The sequence below is a fragment of the Pagrus major genome, chromosome 14 (genome assembly GCF_040436345.1).
Source record: "Pagrus major chromosome 14, Pma_NU_1.0".
Classification (NCBI taxonomy): Eukaryota; Metazoa; Chordata; class Actinopteri; order Spariformes; family Sparidae; genus Pagrus; species Pagrus major.
Window position 1 is genome coordinate 16,501,641 of NC_133228.1, and position 23,603 is coordinate 16,525,243.

At 39.2% G+C, this 23,603-nt stretch overlaps 1 protein-coding gene across 1 annotated transcript in view; it reads left to right on the plus strand.

Annotated features, from left to right (window-relative positions):
* col7a1l (collagen type VII alpha 1-like) overlaps window positions 1-23,603 on the plus strand; it is a 51,076-nt gene that overhangs the window by 26,424 nt on the left and 1,049 nt on the right. Inside the window, exons 47-104 of the mRNA XM_073480405.1 lie at window positions 667-747; window positions 1,053-1,088; window positions 1,243-1,287; window positions 1,775-1,846; window positions 1,969-2,004; window positions 2,324-2,350; window positions 2,555-2,593; window positions 2,691-2,753; window positions 3,086-3,124; window positions 3,207-3,251; window positions 3,379-3,411; window positions 4,213-4,278; window positions 4,418-4,462; window positions 4,592-4,627; window positions 4,717-4,743; window positions 4,829-4,900; window positions 5,093-5,155; window positions 5,367-5,384; window positions 5,474-5,509; window positions 5,600-5,638; window positions 5,723-5,758; window positions 5,850-5,984; window positions 6,246-6,335; window positions 6,633-6,815; window positions 7,008-7,115; window positions 8,052-8,096; window positions 8,526-8,603; window positions 8,957-9,013; window positions 9,871-9,924; window positions 10,021-10,071; window positions 11,281-11,334; window positions 11,739-12,044; window positions 12,135-12,308; window positions 12,428-12,463; window positions 13,454-13,480; window positions 13,577-13,636; window positions 14,024-14,149; window positions 14,256-14,327; window positions 14,445-14,480; window positions 14,650-14,709; window positions 14,836-14,880; window positions 14,999-15,034; window positions 16,338-16,373; window positions 16,537-16,593; window positions 16,854-16,925; window positions 17,084-17,155; window positions 17,261-17,296; window positions 17,377-17,457; window positions 17,573-17,626; window positions 17,758-17,811; window positions 17,915-17,977; window positions 18,058-18,120; window positions 18,256-18,372; window positions 19,984-20,061; window positions 20,776-20,829; window positions 20,977-21,025; window positions 22,000-22,203; window positions 23,338-23,409. Of these exons, the coding sequence (XP_073336506.1) occupies window positions 667-747; window positions 1,053-1,088; window positions 1,243-1,287; window positions 1,775-1,846; window positions 1,969-2,004; window positions 2,324-2,350; window positions 2,555-2,593; window positions 2,691-2,753; window positions 3,086-3,124; window positions 3,207-3,251; window positions 3,379-3,411; window positions 4,213-4,278; window positions 4,418-4,462; window positions 4,592-4,627; window positions 4,717-4,743; window positions 4,829-4,900; window positions 5,093-5,155; window positions 5,367-5,384; window positions 5,474-5,509; window positions 5,600-5,638; window positions 5,723-5,758; window positions 5,850-5,984; window positions 6,246-6,335; window positions 6,633-6,815; window positions 7,008-7,115; window positions 8,052-8,096; window positions 8,526-8,603; window positions 8,957-9,013; window positions 9,871-9,924; window positions 10,021-10,071; window positions 11,281-11,334; window positions 11,739-12,044; window positions 12,135-12,308; window positions 12,428-12,463; window positions 13,454-13,480; window positions 13,577-13,636; window positions 14,024-14,149; window positions 14,256-14,327; window positions 14,445-14,480; window positions 14,650-14,709; window positions 14,836-14,880; window positions 14,999-15,034; window positions 16,338-16,373; window positions 16,537-16,593; window positions 16,854-16,925; window positions 17,084-17,155; window positions 17,261-17,296; window positions 17,377-17,457; window positions 17,573-17,626; window positions 17,758-17,811; window positions 17,915-17,977; window positions 18,058-18,120; window positions 18,256-18,372; window positions 19,984-20,061; window positions 20,776-20,829; window positions 20,977-21,025; window positions 22,000-22,203; window positions 23,338-23,409 (3,949 nt within the window). The remainder of the gene's footprint in view (window positions 1-666; window positions 748-1,052; window positions 1,089-1,242; window positions 1,288-1,774; window positions 1,847-1,968; window positions 2,005-2,323; window positions 2,351-2,554; window positions 2,594-2,690; window positions 2,754-3,085; window positions 3,125-3,206; window positions 3,252-3,378; window positions 3,412-4,212; window positions 4,279-4,417; window positions 4,463-4,591; window positions 4,628-4,716; window positions 4,744-4,828; window positions 4,901-5,092; window positions 5,156-5,366; window positions 5,385-5,473; window positions 5,510-5,599; window positions 5,639-5,722; window positions 5,759-5,849; window positions 5,985-6,245; window positions 6,336-6,632; window positions 6,816-7,007; window positions 7,116-8,051; window positions 8,097-8,525; window positions 8,604-8,956; window positions 9,014-9,870; window positions 9,925-10,020; window positions 10,072-11,280; window positions 11,335-11,738; window positions 12,045-12,134; window positions 12,309-12,427; window positions 12,464-13,453; window positions 13,481-13,576; window positions 13,637-14,023; window positions 14,150-14,255; window positions 14,328-14,444; window positions 14,481-14,649; window positions 14,710-14,835; window positions 14,881-14,998; window positions 15,035-16,337; window positions 16,374-16,536; window positions 16,594-16,853; window positions 16,926-17,083; window positions 17,156-17,260; window positions 17,297-17,376; window positions 17,458-17,572; window positions 17,627-17,757; window positions 17,812-17,914; window positions 17,978-18,057; window positions 18,121-18,255; window positions 18,373-19,983; window positions 20,062-20,775; window positions 20,830-20,976; window positions 21,026-21,999; window positions 22,204-23,337; window positions 23,410-23,603) is intronic.

Here is a 23,603-nt window from a genome sequence, read left to right on the forward strand (position 1 = left end):
ACTGAACAGCAGGCAAGTTAGCAATTAACTCATGAACACAGCGGCGTATTTAGAAGCTAGATATGTTTCTCAGTGGTTGGTGGAGGCCAAACCAAAGCTTAAACAATAATATGTGCTAGACTTACATTTGTAAGATGGCATATTGTTGCTCAGTGTCTTCCTAATACGTAAATACTGGAGCCCACTCGTGGCTAACACATTTGCAGAGCTTATGCTGCCTCCAACAAGTGCCTAAAAAATGTTTTAAATGTCCGGTATTGTAGAAAGTAAGATTTACATGCCTTGTGTCATTATACAGCAGGATTTAGTGCTATATAAGTACTGTGAAAGTAACAAATTGCTCAAACCACAGCCTGTATAAAGAAACCCCAGCACGACCATGGTTGCGAAAACACCAGCAGACCTCATAAGGACACACTGTGGGCAGTGCCTGCTCAGTCCTGTGAGAGCTGCCCAATCAGAGCAGACTGGGCTTTTCAGGAGGGAGGCCTTAAAGAGACAGGAGCTAAAATATACACCTAAAATAAATATATGTACCTAAAAGTGAGCATAATATGGGACATTTAATGTCACTTTTATTATATAAAGGATTATGTGTACTTTGGCAAAAGTCCACTGGAAGTTTCCACTCAAACTTACTAAAACAGAAGTTATGTGTTTGTCCAGGGGCAGGATGGCTCTAAAGGTGACAAAGGGGGTCTTGGCTTACCCGGCAATCCTGGAGATCCAGGATTAAGAGGTAAAGATGTAAGTAAATCCTGAGTGACTGTTACAGCAATGATACAAGTTGTTCTTACAATTCAGCACAATTCAGATGCGTTCTTATTTTGAGTTTATTTAGAAAATGCTACATCAGGACAAAGCTCAAGCTAAATTCAAACATAAAACAGAAGTAGAATATCATAAATGTGCATGTGTGTACAGATATAAAGACATTTTAACTGGAGCTCTGGAAAATAAGTTGACTTTGTCCCTTTATCTCAGATATGTACTGTGTATTTGCACAGTATTGTCATTGTAATATTGAGAGTGACTGTAGGCTTTGTGTGTAGGGAGCACCTGGAACTAAAGGAGACCAAGGAAATAAGGTACAGTCAGCATGTTTGTTTTGTTGGTCAGTGATGTTGTTTAGGAGGTTAGCTAGTCCAACGATGATTTATAATCAATACAGGTATACTTACATTTATAATCAACACAGTCATGCACTAACTTTGAGTTATAACGTTGTTTTGTCTTTCACAGGGTGAACAAGGACCCCATGGAGAGCCTGGTGACAGAGGAATTCGGGTATTTATTTAGTGTTTTCCAAGAATAAAGATAGATATATAATCAATAATAAAATATGTATATAATATACATAAAAACTTGCAGAAAATACCCCCAAACACAACAGCAAAGACAAAATCAAAAAACGTTTGTAAGATAGTTTGTGACTGTGTACGATGATTTCAATTTTGACTAAAGGACTATTGACTTTTCTGCTCATCATCCAATTTGTAGAAACAATCAGCAGTTTGGTTTGCTTAGTTTATATTGTCATCGTCATTTCCAATCTCTAATTTAAGGACTCATGTGCTGAAGGGTGTCACTTTGTCTTTAATTACAAAAAAATCTACAAGCTCCACTGTCTGCCAGCACTCACACTGAGCAAAGCATGTTCTCGCAGCAGCAATTTATTTTGCACGTTTAATCTGTGAGATTGTGGATCTAGCCAGCAGTGCAAGACGATATCGCTTTTTAATTCCTTTTTAATTTCAATCCTAATATTGATCAGGGTCCACTTGGATTACCAGGGCGACCAGGGGATCCAGGAGACAAAGGAGATCCTGGGAAGCCTGGCCCACTAGTACGTTTTTTGAATATCATTAAAAGACTACACTTAACACACTGAAAGAAGTAGACTTTTATTTTGGATAGTGAAGGTAATAATTGAACTTAAACTGCAACATGTGATTTTCTTTTTTGAAGGGTACTGATGGAAAGAAAGGCGACAAAGGCGATGCGGTATGTTTGTATTCACCATCATCTCTCTCTTTCATTGATGAGCAAGTTTATTGTTTCTCCTGGTTGACACTTTCGGATCATTCTTCTGTGTCACTCACCGTGTCGTATTATCATAAACTGCTATCGTCCTGTGACGTCATGATTTCTATTTTGATATGTTCATTAATTAAGTTTGGCTTTTTGTGTGTGCCACACTTCATTGCACCTACTGTGTTTCCTTTGGGCTGCAGATATGGATTGTGTTTAGCAGTGTGTCATTTAAGATTTTAACTGTGTTTTCTGGTGCTCTTCTTTTGATCACGCTGCTGTTGTCACAAAGGGAAAACCTGGACCTCCGGGAGCACAAGTAAACAAACCTCTGTTATCAATTCTGACAGCTTCTCATCAGTTCAGCCATGTTTGACAAGGGCATTCGTTGTAACAAATTTCATTAAGAACAAAGGGGAAAACACCACTCTCCCATAAGACCTTTGGAAAAATAATGTCTGTTCTCAGTCAGTTGAAATCGTGTCAACGAGTTAAGTTATGATTTCTCATTTTGTTCCATCAGATTGTTGCAGACAATAATGTTCTGACGAGAGTGATAAAGGTAATTTTTAAAAAATAATAACATGCAACATATTTTATTTCATTGAAATTTTATTTTGTGGATTTAAATTTCTCTGCCTCGCTTTCCTTTCCTTCAGGGTGAACCAGGAGAGCCTGGTCAGCCTGGTTTGACAGGAGAAACAGGTCTGCCTGGACCAAGAGTGAGTTTACATGTCACAAAAGTTGGTCAAATAAAATAGACATTTGAAGACATTACCTCAAGTTAAACACTTAAATGATCAATCTTTAAATAGAGAAAATAATATGCTGATTAATTGATTATCAAAACAGTGATTAGCTGACAATAGTTAGCCCTAATTGCATTACTTTCTAAGTTATAGTTGTTTTTTGTATGTACTTGGTATGTTTCTAATCTCTTTACTGAGTTCACATCTGATTGCAGAGTTCAAACTTTTTGTAGGAGACAATAATGATTAAGTTTACTTGAATCTCTTAAATCATCCCAACGTTTTGAATATGTGTCTCTCCACAGGGTCCAGAGGGGAAACCTGGATTACCAGGATCATCTCTGGTACATGTCTACATCATTTTACATTACATTTATCGTGGTCCTGTTTGTATGTTTTCAAAATATGAGACCTTTTGCTTTGCAGGGTGGTTCGGGTCTTGATGGTTTACCAGGGAAACCAGGGTTGAAGGTTGTTCAAACTCATGCACACATTTGTACTATTATTATAAGTGTTATTAAAAATATGCCCATGTGAAGTGCATTGAGCATTACACGTTTGCAGTATGAATTTACAAGATGTTTTATAATAACTGCAGGGTGACCAGGGACCAAAAGGAGAGCCCGGTCTGGTGAGTGCACCATATTTTTTCTTACATTTGCTTAAATATCAGAAACAGAATCTTTGTTTAGACAGGTGTGTGAGCAGCCATTAGACAACAAAACTTGGTAGCTGTTAATAATCCACCACATGAGTGGAAATAATTTGACTCACTTCAGTACAATTCACTAAAACACATATTGTACACCTCTGATCTCATTAAGCAGTTGTCTGAGTTTGTGACTGTTGATACGTCTGAATCAAAAGACTCATTATGTGATGATGTCAGACAGACTTGAACCCCAAAAGCACGACACAGAAATGATCAGATGCAAGAATATTCAGTTTACTAATGATGAGAAGACCAGTTCTTTAAAGTAACCTGGTTCTTCTCGTTTCACTGCCACCAGGGAATACAGCCTAACTTTTTATTGGTAGAAAAAATGGTACAAAAAGTAGGCCATCCAAAACTATTTTTTACCTTCCAGTTACATAAAAAGTAGCCCAGTTGCGTGGGAAACTGCCCAATCTGGCAACACTGGTTGGGAATAAGTACAGTGTCTTGTTTACAATAAATTTGAAAGCAGAACTGTTGTGAGATTAAGAGTACACATCTGCCTGAAATATTACATATATTGTCCATTGCCAGTAAGTTGTTTTATTTGATAATAAAATCACAAGAATAAATAGAAAGTACACCAATCTTTGAGTATGGTTTCACTCAGTATACTGTATGCTGGTTTCCTTTTTTGCCGCTATTCTTTTGTTATTGTTTTGCACCAACAATGTTTGTGCTTCATACTATTGTTTTTGTATGTGTGCATGTGAGCAGAAGGGAGATAAAGGAGACCAAGGCCGGGTTGGGATTGCTGGAATGCCTGGTTTACCGGGAACTCCAGTGAGTAATCACGTTGCCTATCCATCCTTCAAACATTTCTAATGGTCACAGTCAGTACTGGAGTCTGTATTCAAGCCTATATAACAAAATATGTTGTTGTTGTTGTGTGTAAGTGCATTTTATGTCCTCTGCTCTACAGGGGAGACCTGGCATTGATGGGAAGAGAGGCCTGCCAGCGAAAGATGTGAGGAATATCTCACTTATTTTGTGTGACACCAACTGTGTTACTTTTATGATTAATGTGTCTGCTTATTTTGAAATTTTTGCGAACAAAAAACGTAATAAAGTTGAAAATGCTTTTTTTTTTACAAAGGGAGAAATCGGACCAAAGGGAGACATCGGCGAAAAGGTTCTTAAAATTTATTGCAAACCAACAAAACCATTTATGAATCTCTTTTATAGATATAATATAAAGTTTTAATGCGGCTCTCATTTCAGGGGGACAAGGGCAATCCAGGTGCCAATGTAAGTGGTGTAGTGATTAAAAAATAAAGTTATCTTTGTGAGAAAACTAAGGTTGCATCTTTAGAGCGTCTTTCTTCCTTCACAGGGTAAAGACGGCAGTAAGGGGGAACAAGGGCCTCCAGGTTCGCCTGGTATGCAGGTGCTTGTCACTCCAGAGGTAAGAATAATCACCTGTGTTGTTGGTGCAGGAAAGTAGATTTCTTATTTGCAATCTCTTTCCCAAGCATAACAGTAGATTAAAGAGTAAATTCAGGCTCGTACCCAAAATCATTATCACCGTGGCACATTTCTTTTTGCTGGTCCACCTAAATCTGCCTGGCAGCTTCAATTGATTGTTTATTCTTCTCAGGGCGCCACCATTGACGAAATCCGGCAAGCATTTCCAATCCCAATGGGTCCCCCAGGAGCTACTGTGAGTTTGATGTTTACACACACATATCATGTCTCATGATAACTGCACATTATTTCAGCTGTTGCATGGCTTAATTCATGTTTGGCCAGCATGACATCTGAGTCACAATGCAGCAATGACTGTAGTGCCCTTATTGTGGGTTGGCAAGCTTGATGTCATGCATTGTAGATGCATGTTCCAATGTCTGGCTCCTCTGTTTCTGTGTGTTTAGGGTTCACCAGGAATGAAGGTAAGAAGGTGATGGGGTTGATACCGAAACTCATTTATAAAAGAAAAACACAAATATTAGTTCTGTAGCTCATTTGTCCTTTTTTGCAGGGTGATAGAGGAGAAACAGGCCTGAGAGGAGACAAGGTAGTGCTTCGGTGTTGTCCCTCAAAAACAGATGTATATGGAAATGTAAATTATATTATCTTGACTGCATTTACTATAATGTTCCCGCAGGGTGATGCTGGAGCTCCTGGAAGGTCTACTGAGATGAAGGTGACTAAAGGATTAAGTAATTCCTCCTTTGGAATACATTTTCTTATTTTCCACATTGATCATTATGTTTTTCCTCTGCTTTAGGACATTGAAGTGATGTTTGAAGCCTACGGCATAAGGGTGAGCTCTCAGCGTGGCGTATGAATTTTCAGGTTGATAGAATTTGTAATAGTATCCCAGTTTGACCTTCTCACTCCAAACTTTTTCTCAGCTGCCGTTGCTGAAGGCTCTGATTGACAGGCTGCTGCAGGAGGGACTAGAGGAGCTGCTTCATGTGCTTGACATCTCCAAGAAAACAAATGAAAAGAAAGACACTCATACCTCCAACGTCATCACTGAGTACACAGTACGTAAACCCCAGGGCAGCAGTGTGTGAGTGTTTTTTTAAAAAACAATTACGGAGGCCATATACTCTATGAAAGTTCATGTAAGATGACTTAATAACTTTCAATTCTTTCAATGCTCATAACTTTCAGTAATTAATTTCATGGTCCGTTTTTCAAACAACCCTTTCAATCATGAGTGTATCATCACCAACCCGTGTCCATTTCCTAAACAAATGGAGTTAAGACACAAAACAATGCTCTTTTTCTATTTGTTTTAACAGAGTTCAGTGAACTTTGACCTCTCCGGACAGCAGTTGGACACCAGTGAGGACCCTGATTTTGAGGGACAGCTTCCAGAGTCTTTTTTAGTTGTAAGTCACCTAAAAACCCCTATTTAGCGTCATCAAATTTCATTTTCCTACAACGATGGGAAAAATCTGCTTGTAGATTGAGATTTTTATTGACAAATCAACTTAGGTGAAGTTGTGTCAAACAATCTGTACTCTAATTACCAAATACTAGTGCTCCATAATATCACCTGCTGTCATCAGCTGTCATTAACGCTTAGATTTTCAGCCACTTTTTACTGTATATTGTTTTTGATATATGCTTCTGGTCCAAAGCTGCATATTGTCTCACTTGCACTAATTCTATATTTTTATTTGAAGGACCATTTGAATGAAACCGCAGAGGGTCCTAAGTTATGGAACGTTACCACAATGAACAGAGAGAGGAAGATAAAGGGATCCAGAGGGAAGGTGGTAGTGGATGGGGACGAAGATGGAGCATCTTCCCTCAGAATTAATATGACTGTAGTCAACTCTACGTTCAATTATACTACGACGCAGGAGGTAAGGACATTTTACAGTAAAGTGTGCCGACTTTAAATGTTTAATTTTACCAAACGGTTGGAAGCCTGCTAAGTACATTTAACAGATGAGTAATTTTATCGCTTATACAAAGTCGTTTTAAGATAAAGTATTGAAAAGTGTAATTATATTCTGGTGATTGCAAAACAATACAAATTTACACGTGTATATCAGACGGTTTCAGGGTTTCCAGAAACTGTGGTGGAGACTGTTCTCCTCACACAGGAAGAATCTCTGAAGAAGAACTCAGGACAAAAGAAGAAGAACAGGGAACGTGGGAAGGTAAAGTTACCATGGACATCTTAATCGATGACTGGTTTTACCCCTGACTAATCAAAAACAGTATTGTTTCATTCATATTATATTAACAACCAACAAATGTTTCTTGGATAATTAATAACTGTAATTATGTTTCTTAACTGTCTTTGATAACTTAGATATATATTTTTGAAGGAGCATACTGGTACTGCATGTTTTAGCTCAAACATCCTATCTTCCAAGCATTCACTGAATGCAGTTAATGCCATTACAGTATGAAAATCAAATTATAGGACTTTAATCAAGGTATTGTACAGTGATAATAGTCCTAGGTCTTGCAGAAACATCGTTGTTAGATTTTCCTGATTGAAAGTGAAGAGGACAGTGTGGGGGAGTTGTTTCTGTGAATCTTTAAGCAAGAAAGAAACGCTTTGATTGATAAAGGCAAAATCAAACATGAAAATCTGAACTGATTTATAATTATTTCGGACCAGTCCTACAATGTAATAAAATATCAAAAAACAGATGAAAACTGCATTGACCTAAAATCGGTGGCTGTCTGGAAAGAAGGACATCAATAGGAAGGGATTTAATTGATCAGATTTAATCTAACTAGAGATTCTAATCAATATATAAAATGACTCCAAAAATGGTCATCAATAACGTTATGTATTTGATTTGTCATAAATGGGCTGAAACATGCCAAACTGCCAGTGTGCTCCTGTACAAATAGGTCTAAACTATTTGGTAACTTTAACACTGAGGGCTCCTAAACACCTTAATGTAAAGGTGTTGCATTAATTAAATTAATTTTGATTTTCATTAACTACTTATTCCCCTCTTAAATATCTCCCTCAACTTGCAGTATCTACTCATAGTTTCACACTTGATCATCAACGTCTGAAGCATGAGAAACCTTTATCTTTTTTTCTCTCCGACTGTGAACTTCTTAACCACCAGGGCAAAGGAAATAAAGGAAGACATAAGAGGCAGAGACAACGCCTGGTAAATGTCCTTGAAGGGGGTCGAACTAAACCTGAAAACTAAACAAAGATAAAACTAACAAAGCCATCTCACGCTGCAAACTTAAAATTTTTGTGTTAACTATCGCTAACATGACATTAACATAACATTATTTGTGTAGAAATAACAGCTTTAATACTAAAACATCATAAAAATAATCATAATAAACTAACATTTTTTTAAATATAACAAACAGAATTAACCAGTTACTGTATACATGGTGTGGCTAGTAAAACTAAAGCATGCCTTTGTCTTAATGTGCTTCTCATCATATTGATAACAGGTTTTTGATTAATGGGATGCTTTGTAACCGCTTGGCATTGTTGTGCTCCCAGCCACTGACACGAATGACAAATTATGATGTGTAACAGTATCTTCTTGTAATTATTGTCACGTCTCCTTTATCCAAAGACAAGTGGAGAGGACAAGCGAGACGAGGAGGAAGAAGAGGAGTTTTATAACGGCGAAGAATACAGTTACGAATACGAGGTGGGCTGCTGCTGCAGTGAATGACTAATTTGTGCACTGTGGGAAACTTCAGTTTGGAGTGATGATTGATGACGTGGGGTTGTTACAGATTTGGAGCGTAGTCCTAGTGGGTGTCTTCTTATTAACAGACCTGTCAAACCCATAATCAAATCCCCTGTTTTTTAAAGGCAACGTCTCATCTCTGCCCACACTAAATGCTGGAGAGAGTTGATTAATGACACACCCACTAACTGAAGTAATTATTAAAAATAAATTAGTTTGTCATTCCAGCCCACTGCATGTGCTCTGCACATCATCCACTGCTCTGTAGGTGTTTAAAAGTTACGCTGAGATTTTCATTTTTTTCTAAACAGGAAGAACTTAACCCAGACAACCCCTCGGTGTCTCAGGAGAGGAGACACAACAGACAGGTAAATTTGCGTCAAACAGCATGCTGTCATCTGTTTCAGCTGGATCTGGAAATATAAAATATGCTCCATGATTTTTAATCATATGCAGCCAAACAGATGAATTCCTCCATCCGGTGGATAAAAAGCGGAGCATTAACAATTCTGCAGCCCCGATAATAAAAAAACTCATTCACTGTTGCAGGACTGAACTGATAGAAAGGCAGCAGAGACAGCTGAGCTCAGTCATGTGCTGCACTGCTGTACCTGGAGAATAATAACATATTTGGGTTTTGTCTTTATAGGAGGGACATCCTGCCCAGTTGGAAACCTCCAGTCATCCTCCAACATCCTCCTCAGGCAGAGAAACAGATGCTACACTCAATGTATGATTCATATTTGGTTTGTCAACAATTGTTTTGCCTTTGAAGCGAAGCCTAAGAAACAAGGAAACAGGTCAAAATCCCCATCAGTATAACTACTGACAGTGCAGAACAGAACAATCAGACAAAGAAAGGAAAAGGGAGAAAAAGTTAACAAACTAGAGACCATTTTGCTCTAGGATCAAACCAGGTGGGGAAAAAAACACACAGACAAGACGTGGAAAGTAACACATGACAAATGAGGATATAATCTACAAAATAAAACAGGAAGCGACCAACCAAACACCCAAACCATGACACATACAGTATATATCTGTTTTGCTGATATGATGATCAAACCCATATTTGAGAATTTAATGACCGCAAATGGATATTCTTTTGTAAAAGTGAACCTTAAGTTTTGCAGATATTTCTGCACAGACAGTTGGTGTGAAGTCATGTATGTACTATGTATTTTGAATGTCTCAGTAATCCTCCCTTTTGATATTTCATCCCCAGGTTGTCTTGACAACCACAGAGCCACTACCTCAACCCATTGATGCTATAGATAAGGTATGGAGTGTCACATGTGGATTTTTATTCAACATTGACTGTCGAAGTGGTGTTTTCACTGTCACACTCTTATCTATCCTTTATTGTTATGACCAGGATGAAAAGTCACTGCCTACACCTCCCATCACGACAGAAGAACGAGACACGGTAGAGATATGATTTTAATTTAAATCATGCAGGCTTTCCTTTTTCTTTGCATGCCTTGGAATGTAAATCTCTTTTAACTTAAATCTCTCACTTAACACAAGAAAGTGATGGACAAGTGCTTCCTGTTCCCTGTCATGATATATAATCTAAATAAAATATGCACTTTGCATCACCTTTCAAGACCTTTTCTTCTTTCTACCGCCTATGAAAATTTCACCAGTGCAAAAAGGTGCAACTCTAACGTGAATACCAAAAACATGACCAGAGCATGAGACAGGAGAGCATTTTTGAGCAGCATGCTTTTAGCGTGATCTCTTTAAAGCTTGTCTGAATGGGAATGAGCAAAAATCGCAGCCTCGCTCGACTCTTCAGGAATGATTTACTGGCAAAGAAAAACTTCCAGAGAGTGACTTTTAATATTTTCTCTCTCTCTCGTTTTTTTTTAAACAGGACATCTCTTAATTCCCAAGAGACTCTGACTATAGAGTGTTAAGCATTCATAAGAAAGCACATGGAGCGTGTGAATAAACTGTGAAAACTGTTTTGCTGGTGAGGAGCGCTGAACCTGAGCAACGTTTCATGAGCGAGGACTTCTTTCCACAAAGAGACGATGTCACTCACCCAAACCTATGGCCATACCAAAGTACATATCTTTATGTCGCGCTCTAAAGAAGATGTCCAGGTTGTTTTCATTCTTCACTTTGTTCCTTGTAAACGCCAGTGTAGTCTTACATTTTCTTACCTTGTCTGCAACTCCTAATTTATTTATTAAGACAAATATTGTAACAAATAAATAACACACTAGTTTTCTCAAACGATTTAAATACATATTTCTTTTTGTCACGTTATACTGAAATTTTATTTATTGAAACATGGAAAATATTTTGTGTTTTAGCCTCATCAAACACCACTGATATTATTCAAAATGTAGTGGTAATATAAGCAATTTTATAGTCAGGTCAGACACCTTTTTCACTGGTGAAATGTTTCTCTGTTTTTACAGTGTTTTGTCTGTGTTTAACCTCTCTGTGCATGTATCCTTCAGTAAAAACAATGTTTAAATACCTCTCTAAACAAGTCTGTGTCTTTCTTTCTTACATTTGTACAATCACATACATCAAGTCCATACATTACTGCAGATTTTTTAAAGGAAGCATCAACATTTATGAGGCTAAATTTGCTCATGAGAAGTTTTGGGCGGCTTGACAGGTTCCTCGATCCCAAATCAGGGTGAAGAAAAGCGCCTCCTGGCCTGACTCCATGGTAAGTGTCACTTGGTTTTGTAGAAGAAAGATCGATTATCATTTTTGAAATATGTCAGTAGTGATGGTTTTTGTATTTTAGGCATTCATGCCAGGTGCCCAGGGTGGAAGAAATCGTTTCAAGGAGACACAAAAAGTAATGATTTTTCATTAGATTTGCTTTAAAAATTAAGACTTCATACATGTGGCAAATGAATTATGAAAATGCAATTTCACGGTCACTGTCTGTGGAGCAAATATGAGATTGCCCCTTAATTTTGATTTCAGCATCTGTCCTCTGGAGCTCAGGGTTATAACAGCTGGAATGTAAGTCTGATATCAACAATAAAGATAAGTTTTAATCAAAAAATTAAAGATTAAGGCTTCTGAATGCATTGTTGTGTGTTATAAAACTTGTGTCTCCAGAGGAAGAAGCAAGAAACACATACCTCGAGGCTGAGGCAAGAACGGAGGGAGAGAGAACGATACAGTGATACAGAGAGAGAGGTTTATACAGGAGGTGGAGAAGAGGAGCAGACTAAAGATGAAGAAGAGGAAACTGGCACTGATCCAGTCTATGAGGAGGAGGAGAGGAGCGGAGACTACGACTGGGAGACGGAGGAGGATGTCGATCGAGAGAGGGAAGAAGAGGAGGAGGACCTGGAGAGTCAGAGAGAGAAGGAGAGGTTGGAGATGGAGAGGGAGAGGGGGGAACTGGAGAAAGAGAGGGAGGCTGAGCTGGAACTGGAGAGAGAAAGAATGGAGAGGGAGAAAGAACTGGAGCTGGCGAGAGAAAAAAAGGAGAGGGAGGAAGAAATGGAGAGGGAGAGAGAGCTGGAGAGGGAGAGGACAGAGCAGGAGGGGGAGAGAGACTTGGAGAGGGAGAGGGCGGAGTGGGAGAGGAGGAGGGCGGAGATGGAGAGAATGGGACATAGAGGTTACGATGAGGAGACTGGACAGCCATACCCATACCCTCCAGAGTATTTTTACCTAAAGGTAAGGGCACAAAGTATTCACATTATGATCTTACAGTAACATCATGACATCATCTTCAGTTTATCAATATGCAGTTTGATTAAACAATGCTGATAATGTACTATACTTTTCTGCAATAGGGGCAACAAGGTGAGACTGGAAAACCAGGACAAAAGGTGACTAAAGATATTTTAAACATTAAGAATATACTCTATTTATCATTGGTACCCCTTGTAAAGCGTAAGACACCATCAAATATGTATAACAATTTTTACTGAGCCCATCCTAATGCCATTAAAACCACTAAAACTAAAGTGTTTTTACATTTTGGCAACCCTGATTCAAAGGGTCAGTTCACCCAAATGGCACAAAAAGTATTCTCACTAAATGTATGTAAAGGGTCAAGCCATGCAAAAGTAAATACATTTCTTCCACAAGTCAGTCGAAGTGTATAAAAATTAACAAGGTGATGTGTAAAATTGAAAAATGAAAAATTGTACTCTGAAAAGTAACTAGTAACTAAAGCTGTCAGGTGCTGTGGAGTGAAACGTGCGTAATATTTTCCTCTGAGATATAGTGAAGTAGAAGTATGAAGTTGCATGCAATAGAAATACTCAATTGAAGTACTTGTACCTGAAATACAGTACATGAGAAGGTGTACCCACAAAAAAAATGACATTGCAACACTACTAAGAGTAAGTGTGGAAATTATGCTTTGTTTAATAATTTGGGTGAACTGATCCTTTAAACTGAAACATATCCAGTCACACTGATTTAAAGCATCATCATCCTAAGATCACAGAGCAGGAATGACAGTCGCCACATGAAATCTGCCACCAGTTCATAAAAATATCATCGCTGCTCTCCCCAGCTACCCACAATGCATCAGTGAATGACATCAGAGCTCAGGGAGAACTTCTCTCCCGTCTCGCCTGTCAGTAGAGCCGCTTGGCTCCAGGCCTTTGATGTCCCCTCTGCTCTATTTCTGTTTGACAGTGAGACAGTAGATTAAAGCAGACATTAATAATTCCCCTTGTTAAACATGCTGACAAGTTTTTTTTTTATTTTGAATTCCTCTGTGTTGGTTATTTTGGCTCATGAAAAACAATGTGCTGAGGTGCTCTTCAGCTTTCTGATACGGGCTCTTTGTGTCCACACATTTCCAGGGTGAAATTGGTGAAAGAGGACAGAAGGTAAAATACAATGTTTATTCAAAAGCTAATATTAACGTAGCTGTTTTAGCTTTTGGCAGTGCAATGAGGAAGTTGTTTTGTCTTTTGTGTTTTTAGGGAGAGCCAGGCATCGGCCACAGAGGTCCAGAAGGCCAAGCAGGTCCTCCAGGACAGAAGGTGACATTTCCCTCCTTCCTCGCTCTTAAAAAGTAAAAGAAAAGAAATATACAAGCAAACTTTTGTTTATAATGGCCCCTCTAAATCAATTAATCCCCACCGTCTTTTCCATCACGTACACTATGATTGACTTTGTTCTCCATCGTGGTTTTAATTTAGTGAATTTAATTGGCTCAGTGATTCACTCGCTCATTTAAAATTGTGTTTGAGCGTATAAATTGATAAAGGAAAGAAGAACTTTATTCAAAAGCAATTAGTCAGAAGTAATAGAAGAGCTGAATAATTACATTACATGAAAGAAGTGACCTTTAACTGTTTTTCTTCGAAACATTTTATTTGTTTCCATCTTTCTCCTGCTTTTACTCTTTTTTTCTTGTGTTGCCTCAGGGTGAACCAGGTGAGTCTGGGCCTCCAGGTGCTCAGGGCATCCAGGGTATCCTTGGTAACGCAGGCATCCAGGGCTCTCCAGGCCTGAGGGGCCCGCCAGGGGACCCAGGACAGCCGGGCAGAGAGGTACATCATCATGTATTAGAAGTTACTTTTTACTGGAACTCGTTTTGATCAGGTAAAATGAAGAAATATGTGAATAGATGCTTTGATGTTTCATGTATCTGTGCAGGGTGACCGGGGTAAAAGGGGAAAGAATGGATCACCTGGAGCTCCTGGTCCTCGAGGGCAAGCAGGACCTCATGTAAGAATGATCTGAATGACCATTGCATTTAATTTGATTTTTCATGAAGCTATCTACTCTAAAATAAATCAAATTCATGATATCTTCATTTGCTGCCACTGTATCTCTTTAATAAAGGGTCCTCCTGGTGTATCTGGAGTGAAAGGAGAAAAGGTACAAGTACTGTATATATGTTATTCAAGTAGCACTTATTTATAGTTTGTTTGGTCCATGAATGCAATATGATATTATAAGAAATTAGTTTTATGTTTGTAGGAGCAGTATATTAATGTTGATCTATTGTAAAAGATGTCTATATTTATTTTCATCTCATCTTCATCAGGGCGACAGTATTCCTGGAGAGCCTGGTGCTCGGGGGTTGGCTGGCTTCCCAGGCAGAAGGGTGAGATGTCTTCAGCTTGTATTTCAACAACATTTTGAAAAGGTGTCGTCTAAGGCTTTTGAAATATGTGTGTGACGGTGTTTAGTACATCAATCCAAAGATGTAACTTTTTTTTTTTTTTTCCAGGGTGAAACAGGCCCTCCAGGTATTAAAGGACTTCTTGGGCATCTAGTAAGCAACTTCTCAAAACCATAAAACTGAGTATGATTTTATTAAAAACCAAGAGAGCTTCACTTGTGTTCACTCAAAGACAAAATCGTTTTCTTTGACCTTTTTGTTTTTTTACTAGGGTCCAAAAGGTTTGCGTGGCAACAAAGGTGAAAAGGTGAGCTGTTGTTTTTCGTTTTTTTATTGCAATTGTGTTTTGTTATATATTTTCCCTGAAATGGCAACTTTTTTATTACATATCACAAGGTAAATCATTTTCATTTAACATTAAAATGTTCAAAAAAACTGGTTTCATATACGTAAAAGTGTAGCAAGGAAAACATTTTATTGTTTATGTCACGTATGGGTCAAAGGTGCGAATGCTCGGCGGGTGGTCGCTTCCACTTCTCCCTCCCTGGGCTGCCAGAAAACTTACAGCTCATGTCTGGTCCTTGTTGTCAAAAAGGTTGGGGACCCCTGCTGTGAGCCACCTGTTCCACCTCATCCAGAGGTGCCCCAAAGGTTAAATTAGGATGAAGGCTGAAATCTCTGGGGACACTGTAGTAGAGCTGCAACAATTAGTCGATTGAAAGAAATTTAATTGCCAACAATTTGATAAAGTTTCAGTCAAGTTTCAGCAAAAATAGCAAACATTTGCTGGTTTCAGCTTAAATGTCATCTATGAAGCTGACAAGGGACCCGATGTCGAATCAAAAAATGTTAACATCACAGGTGTCAACCTGTTCTGTTGCCAGCAGGGAGGACAGATGATAGATTTTTGGACCTGAGTATCAGCTAGTTGTACTTGAACCTATCTGATGAAGATGGAGACTTGCATACTTTTATGCATTCATGCTGTTTTCTGACATCTTTCATCACCAAAGTTTGTTCACCAAAAGGACCGCAAATAAAAACTTGATGCAGTTTCTGTCAAATCTTTTCACAGTGGTGCACAAAAAGTATGAAGGCGCTTCAGTTTCTGAGACGCTGGAGCATCTGTGAACTTCTTGACCTCGCCTGCCTGAATGCACTAAATCTTTATTTACACTTGACTCACTCTCAAGGTTGTTTGCGTCAACAGTGAGGTATGAGATGTGAAAGAAGAGGCCATCATTGACATTTGACTCCTTCTCATTTCTTAGATAGCGACGTCCCATTTATTCTGAAGTGTCCACGCTGTGTTGATGGGAGCGAATTCAGTCTTTAGTCAGACTGGTGTCATATTTGTTTGTTTCTTCTCCACTGAAGTGTCACACTGAGCGACTCATACCTGTCAAACGCCACTAAACCTTTTCCATGTTGTGTTCAGCAACCTGTTTGTGACATTTTATAAAAGGTGGATTTTATTGTATTGTGAAGGGATTTATTAACATGCTGTGAGGTCTCAGCTATTATACAGCAGTATAAAGTGCTGCTTTACTGTCTGTATGTGATTTGTTGACACCTGGAATTGTCCTTTTGAAAAGCATCTTTGTTTTCAGGGGTCGCAAGGGTTACCTGGAGTCAGAGGAGAGCGGGTATGTTGATGTTTCTTTGTAGGTAAATCAGAAAGTCTTGAGCCTCTGTACTCATTCATTACAGGTGACTCGTTGCAAATCAAATCACAACAGGGCTTATTGTGTATTAAGTAAGAAGTATACATGATTCATGGCTGAATATATCCTTCATCCCTTCCGACAGGGAAGCACGCTGCAAATCCAAGGCCCCCGTGGATTTAAGGGTTCCAAAGGAGACGCGGTGAGATCCTCTCCAAGTTGTACTTAATGTGTAATGTACATTCAAGTAAAGTAGCCTCAGACAAGGATGCCTTTGGCAGTATTTGCCACCTGGTTTTAATTGAGTACAACTCAGCATCTCGCCACCCGGGTCAACAAATACACACAGAAAAATCAATCTTAAAACAAATTTAAGAGCTATCACATATACTATAAAGATCCAAACATACCAGTAAACACATGATAAGACTTCTTAAGAGCTTAGTAGATGTTTTGTTTCAGGGCGAGCGAGGCCTACCAGGTTTTGATGGAGATAAAGGAGAAAAGGGCGAGGACGGTCCTCCTGGATTCAAGGTAATAAATCCTGGTGTTAACATTTGAAAAAAAGAGACATTTAGAGCTTGGAGATGTCATGATTGAGCTCATGATAGAAAATTCATTCATACTTTAGTTTTAAATGAATGGGATTGCAAACATCTGTGTCATGGAAAGTATTTTAATTGTTTTTGAAGGGCCTAAAGGGCGATGCAGGCACTAAGGGTGCATTGGGCCGGTTTGGAGCCAGAGGACCAGTCGGCCAGAAGGTAAGTATGGCTTCAATTTAATATGTTGACACTGCAACAACATTTGTTTAACCATTCATTACTTTTATGGAGGTACTGTGTATCAAATTGTCTTCTTCCCTGCAGGGAGACCCAGGAGAGCCCGGACTCAATGGAGTGATGGTAAACTGAAGTACAAATAGAGCCAAATTTCAGTATTATTTCAGGAAAACACATACAGAAATATCATGATGTGATTTAAGGGTCGTAACGGGGATCATGGAGTGGATGGGGCCAAGGGGGACAAAGGAGATGTTGGACTTGAAGGCCAGAAGGGCGATCAGGTACACTGAAAAAAATCAACATATAACCAATCAGGATCCTTTAACATTCAGAATAATATTATATTTTTTGTTTTTGTCTTTCATTTGTTTTGTTTGTTGTGTTTTTTTTCCACAGGGTGATCGCGGAGAATCAGGTTTACCAGGAGACAAAGGGGAGAAGGGAGAGAAGGTGCAGGAAGTTATTATTTCTCGCAGTTGTCCCACCTTGTTCCCTTGTGCTTGTGACTAATTACAAGATTCCTTTTTTATTATAATTTCTGTTCATGCAGTCATGTTTCAAAGTGTCACCTGCTGTTACAGGGTTTCAGAGGTTTACCTGGACACATGGGGAGTCCAGGCCTGGATGGAGAAAAGGTTAGGCCTCAGTTATCTTCTGAATAGACCAAAAAGAGAACTATCTCACAATGTTATATTACGAAAGTATATGTATATGCAACCTGATGTCCTTTTAAAACAGGGAGATATGGGGATCCCCGGCACCGCTGGCATACCTGGACTGAATGGACTCACTGGGCGCAAAGTAAACATTCAAGTGTGCACGTATCTCTCTTTCTCTCTCCCACAAAAATATATGCAATCTCACTATTTTCGTCATTTTAGGGTGATAAAGGACAAGGAGGCATCAACGGTGTTGATGGTCACCAAGGAGTGAAAGGAGAAAAGGTTTGCAAATTAACATCAGTATCACTGGGAGCTCGTCACAGTTGTACTTTTTGTTAAAAACTGTAAAATGTGTATTTTTTTAATACATGTGTTGGTGTTTAATTTACTTCTTTACTTTATTCTTGCATAATGCAGGGTGCAGCAGGTTTCGCAGGCTTCCCGGGGTTTAAGGGGTCAGCAGGGAATCTAGGAAGGGATGGAGATGATGGACCACCTGGACTCCCAGGACTCCGTGGGAACACAGGGCCCAAGGTACTATATGCCTACTCCCACAGTGTACTGGGGATATATAATACTGGTTTATTATTTCTATGCTGCATTGTTAATGTGTAATTGTACATTGGCAGAAAAACCTGGCCCTGTTATCGACATAACAGAATAATTATCTCATTTTGATTCACTGCTTCATTTTCTCAAGATAACAAAGTAATAGTAGTCCAGCTCTTCTCCTTTGGCCAGGACTTATTTGGGTGTCATCTCTCTAATAGGTGGCTCATCACTGTCTGAGTAATTACAGTGAAATTGTTGATCTCTGATCTGTCACGCTGAGCGGACATGGATAGACTCGTAAGCAACAACATGACAAAACCATGATCGTCGAGGAAGAAAAATAACCTTTATCACTGACAATCATACAATGTACAACGTAGTGAAGGAGGAGCAGTGGGCAGCCAACAATGTTAACATGCCAAGAAAATTAATATAAATATTGGTCTTGGGATCATACAGGCAGGGTTGAAAATAAATAAATAAATTAACTCATAACTTGTTTACTTGAAAACCAGTAATTTGACACAAACAGCAAATTGCGAGCACAATAATACGCCCTCTCTTACTCGCTCATACACACTTTTTTTAACTAACGCTGGGGTATGACAGCACTTAAACAAACCATGGTGCTTAAAGCAGAAGCCAGTGTTAATACTGTATGTACAGTAAAAGGTCTTCAGATCAACGTTTTCCACTACTGCAGCAGCAGCTTTTTCCCATCTTTACTGAATCACTTAGAAAAGCTTCGGTGATCATTTCAGAGAAAGCCATTTTCAATGATTTTGTAAAGCACCTCCTAAAACCAGATATTATATAAACCATTAAATTGCATTTAAAAGCATTTTTAATGGGGTACAGGCTAAGACTTGCTTTATTATCTGTTATTATCATATGTATTTGTCCATTATCAGATTCCTTGTGATGGCACAAAAGCATCAGTGGAAGTTTTTCAAGCGTTCCCAATTACAACACCATCCTGACGTCATTCTCTGTTCAGGACGTCATTACTCCACCGTATCTTTACACAGCAAATAGTTGTTTGCACCTTTATTAACGTTCAAAATCTCACATTAAACTTTTAAGAATACGTTTGTGTTAATAAAAAGTCTAAGTTGGAAGAAAAGAAGAGTGAAAATGTGACAGAACACGGGGAACAGATGGATGAGCTGAGCTTGATTACAGTCATCACCATGTCTGTGTCTCGAACAGAGCCAGGCAGCCTGTACACTGCAGCAGAGGATACAGCAGAGACATGTCCTTAATTAAACACACACACACACAAAGACATGTGCGCACACACACACACACACACACACACATAGGTCTATTTCCGTCTGCAGCTTTCAAGTAATATCTTACTCAATTAGCTCCTTTCAGCTACAATTACCAGACTTTCAGTGTTGACAGAGAGTGGCTGGAAACCACTAATGAGGATATTCCAAGGATGTACCTAATTGGTCTGTCTTTCATAATGTTTAGAAGTGAGTTGTTAAATGTGCTGCCGCAGATTTCCTCTGTGGTTAGCACAGAGTTTTTGTTTGAAAGAATTTTAAAACTTAGCATGTCTTTTCTCTGTGATGTTTTGTCAAACAGGGCGAGAGGGGACGGAGGGGCAGATCGAAGCCATGTAAGGGGGGAACACCTGGGAACCCTGGACTCAGAGGAGAGAGTGTGAGACATGAACAACCTTCTGAACAAACTTGCAGTGTGAAATAGACTTGACCATCTCTTAGCTAGCTTCTGTAACTCAAAGAGACTTTTCATCCTCTGCCTAATCATTTTAACAAAGGTCAAACAGTGATTAAAACAACAACAAGTAAGACCCTGTGGACTCTGGGATGCTGTTGTTGCTAATGGAGATTCCATGTAACAAATAGGCCTGTTGTGCTACCAAGGGCTCGATCCCTCTTATCTAAACTTAGATACACTAAATAATTTCCCCAATTTTAAATGTATTTGTCCTACCCATCAGTACTTCTATAACATAATTTATTCATAAGAGGCTTCAGTGAACCAGCCCAGACAGGACGGGCTCCCTGGTGTCTTCCACCCCCTCGTTACATCTCGCCTCCCCAACATGATGCAAGCCAAAACCAATCGTACGCACTACAGCGGGAAAGGATCTCCCTGTACACACAGCTGGTTTTGAATTAAAATTGCCCTCAGAAATGTCTGTAATACATCAAAAGTCTTGGTCACTGCTTGTGTTTAAGGTACGATACGGCATAATTGTGGCATTAATCTTGGTTACAGGTGCTGGTGGCTAGCTAGGGAACAGGCTAGGACTTCAACTCTTTATGCTGATTTTGTTCAAATTAGAAAACTTTAAGAATAATAATAGAAAGTAATTAATCTCATGCATATGTAAATGTGTTTTTATTACAGGGTACAGTGGGTATTGAAGGAGGAAAAGGGGAGAAGGGGGAGCCTGGACTCTCTGTACGTACATCGCTGTACATATACACACACATTTAAAAAAGACAAATATATTTACAGTATATTTGTGCCGAAGACAGAGTTAGAAACAGTTAGCAAAATGGATAAATGAAAGAAATGACTTTGAATCTTGTTGTTCTCTGTGTCAAGGCTGAAGAAGTGAAGGAGCTCGTCACCCAGGAGGTGGTAGAAAAGTGCGGTAAGATTGCTTGTGCGTGTGTGTGCGTAGGTTGCAGGTGTCATGTTATTCACTTGTACATCTCGAACCATCTACATGTGCTTGTACTTTTCTGTACATTTATCCAAGAGTGAACAAACATGTGCCTGTGGAAAGGCCTACATATTGTGTGAGTGTGTGTGTGTGTGCGTGTGTGTGTATGTGTGTGGTTGTTTGTTGTGGAGCTCCTGTGGCAGCAGCACGGCACCCGTGTGTGTTGTGCCATCTGTTATGTTCTCTCAGAGGAACACACACCATGGTGCCAGCGACAGTAGAGCCATTCACAAACACGAGACGCCTCACCAAGAATCCACCACACACTTACGAGACACTTAAAGGATCGTTTGTCAACCTTTCCTGCAATAAACCTTTTTCACAGGTGACATTTTGACATGTCACAGTAGGAGAATCACAGATGGAGACTGTCAACAAACTCTGCTGAGTGTTTTAAATCTTCTCAAAAACTAGTGCTATTTGTTTACTCTCATTTTCTTTGTATTATGATTCATAGCACCACTTTAAATCAAATAAATCTCATATATGTCCACATTTTACAGTGTATTTATTCAGTGAATCATATTATAGATGTATGAGTTTGTAAGACTGCCTGCTGGACCTTTAACAGTGCACACTTTTCTCTTTTCAAATACTTGGATTCACCTAGAAAAAGGTAAAAATGGATTCATACTTGGAGTAAAGTATATGATTTCAGCAAAGAATATTAGAGCATGAATTGTCTACTTGCTGGATAATAGTTTCTTATTAAAACCACACGTCTAAAACCACAATGTACATGGTGAAAAGATGTGTTTTAATCATTTTCGGGTCACAGGAGCGCAACATCTGCAGTTAAGTAAAGTATAAAATAATAAATAAAGTTGTCTGGATAACATAACCGAAGAAGCCCCGTTTGGTGTTCATGCATGTAACTGTGTGTCGTGTTTGTATCACCGCAGGGTTGGAGTACAAGTTCATGGTGAAGTCTGTGGATCCAGATGGAACGACATCAGTGACCGAGAAGAAAAGAAATAAGCCGGATGATGAGGTCAACCGTGACCTCCAGGAAGGAGGTGAAGAAGAATATGGAGACAAAGTGGGAGAGGTGACCACTCCTGCACCTCCGATCCTCGAGGAAAAGGGGATCCGACCAAACAGCACTGGTAATGATCATTAGTTCAATATTACAGATCGACACAAGTCTTCTGTTGGACTGTTGTCCAGGCCCACCAGCCAAACACACAGATGGCTGCGATATCATAATGTGCAAAACTGCTCAACAAATTTATAGCATGTGACCAAGTGTGTAACATAGCTGAATGGTTACATATGTCATACTTATGTGTAGCAGCTGTAATGTAGGCAGCCTGTTCTGCTCCTGGAGCGCTGGAGTCCTGCTACTGACTCCGTCATCATGAAGACAAAAAAAGCAACCGGAAAGTTAAACAAGGGGTCAACATGTGCCAAGAAATCACACGATATTTCATGAAGCTCATTAACGATCGCAGCCCTCGGGCAAGAATAGCTTTCTGCGTCCCAATTTATTTTAATTATTGCTTCAGGTAAACCAGAAAACTAATCACAGAGTGAGCCTGTCATTGCCCATTGTCAATGTCAGCATGTTTATTCATAAATTACAATTAGATGTAAAACAGTGACGCTCAGCTCGTTCTGTGCACACAATAATGAATGTGCACGTGCACAGTGGGCCACAGCTCAATATTCAACTTCAGTTTGGAGACTTACAAATAAAATGTAATTACCAGCGTGCATCAGCCTCTGCACTGCATTTAATATCTGTTTTATTTATGATCACTAAGTTTTTGGTGTTATTGATTTAACTAAGATGCTTGTCTCATAAATGGTCAGTAGCTTGACGTAAGCATCTCTGACTGAACTTAGTGCGCTGCGATGTTTGTTTGATCAAATCAGATGAAACGAGCTCAACACAGCAGACTTCACAGAACAAAAAATTGCACCTATAAATGTGCTCCTTCCATCCTCTTTTTAATGATATTTTTGGATTTCCTCTTTCATCCCTGGTTTTAACGTTAGCAGCATGTGAATCGTGCGATTGTGTAGCTGTGATTCCCCTCAAACCAAGTCTGTAGTGTTCCAGATTTCACAGACGGTTTGCACAAAGAGATAAAAAAAGACTATCAATAAGAACTGCTTGGGAGAAATTATTTCAGAAGCATTGATTATGTGTTGCTCCAGAATTAGTGGTTCCCTCTCGATCCCTAATGACTGAATCCACCAACGTGTAAAACTCCTCATTGATGTTGCTTTTCCTTCAGATTTTCTTGATGGAGGGACTGCAGAGTGGGGACAGAGGAAGAAAAGAAGGGTATTTGGAACAAACACTGCTGGTGAGCGGCCAAGACAACTGATTTTTTCTTCACATCTTTCTGCCGCCCCTCTTTTATCTCTTGTTTACTTTCATGTATCCGTCTTTTTCTCTTCATGTCTTCATAATCTATGAGTAATTAGTTTGTTTGAAATTGTTAAAAGGACAAGGTGGGGGAAAGCGATAAGACTGAAACTTAATCCAGCCTGTGCTAGA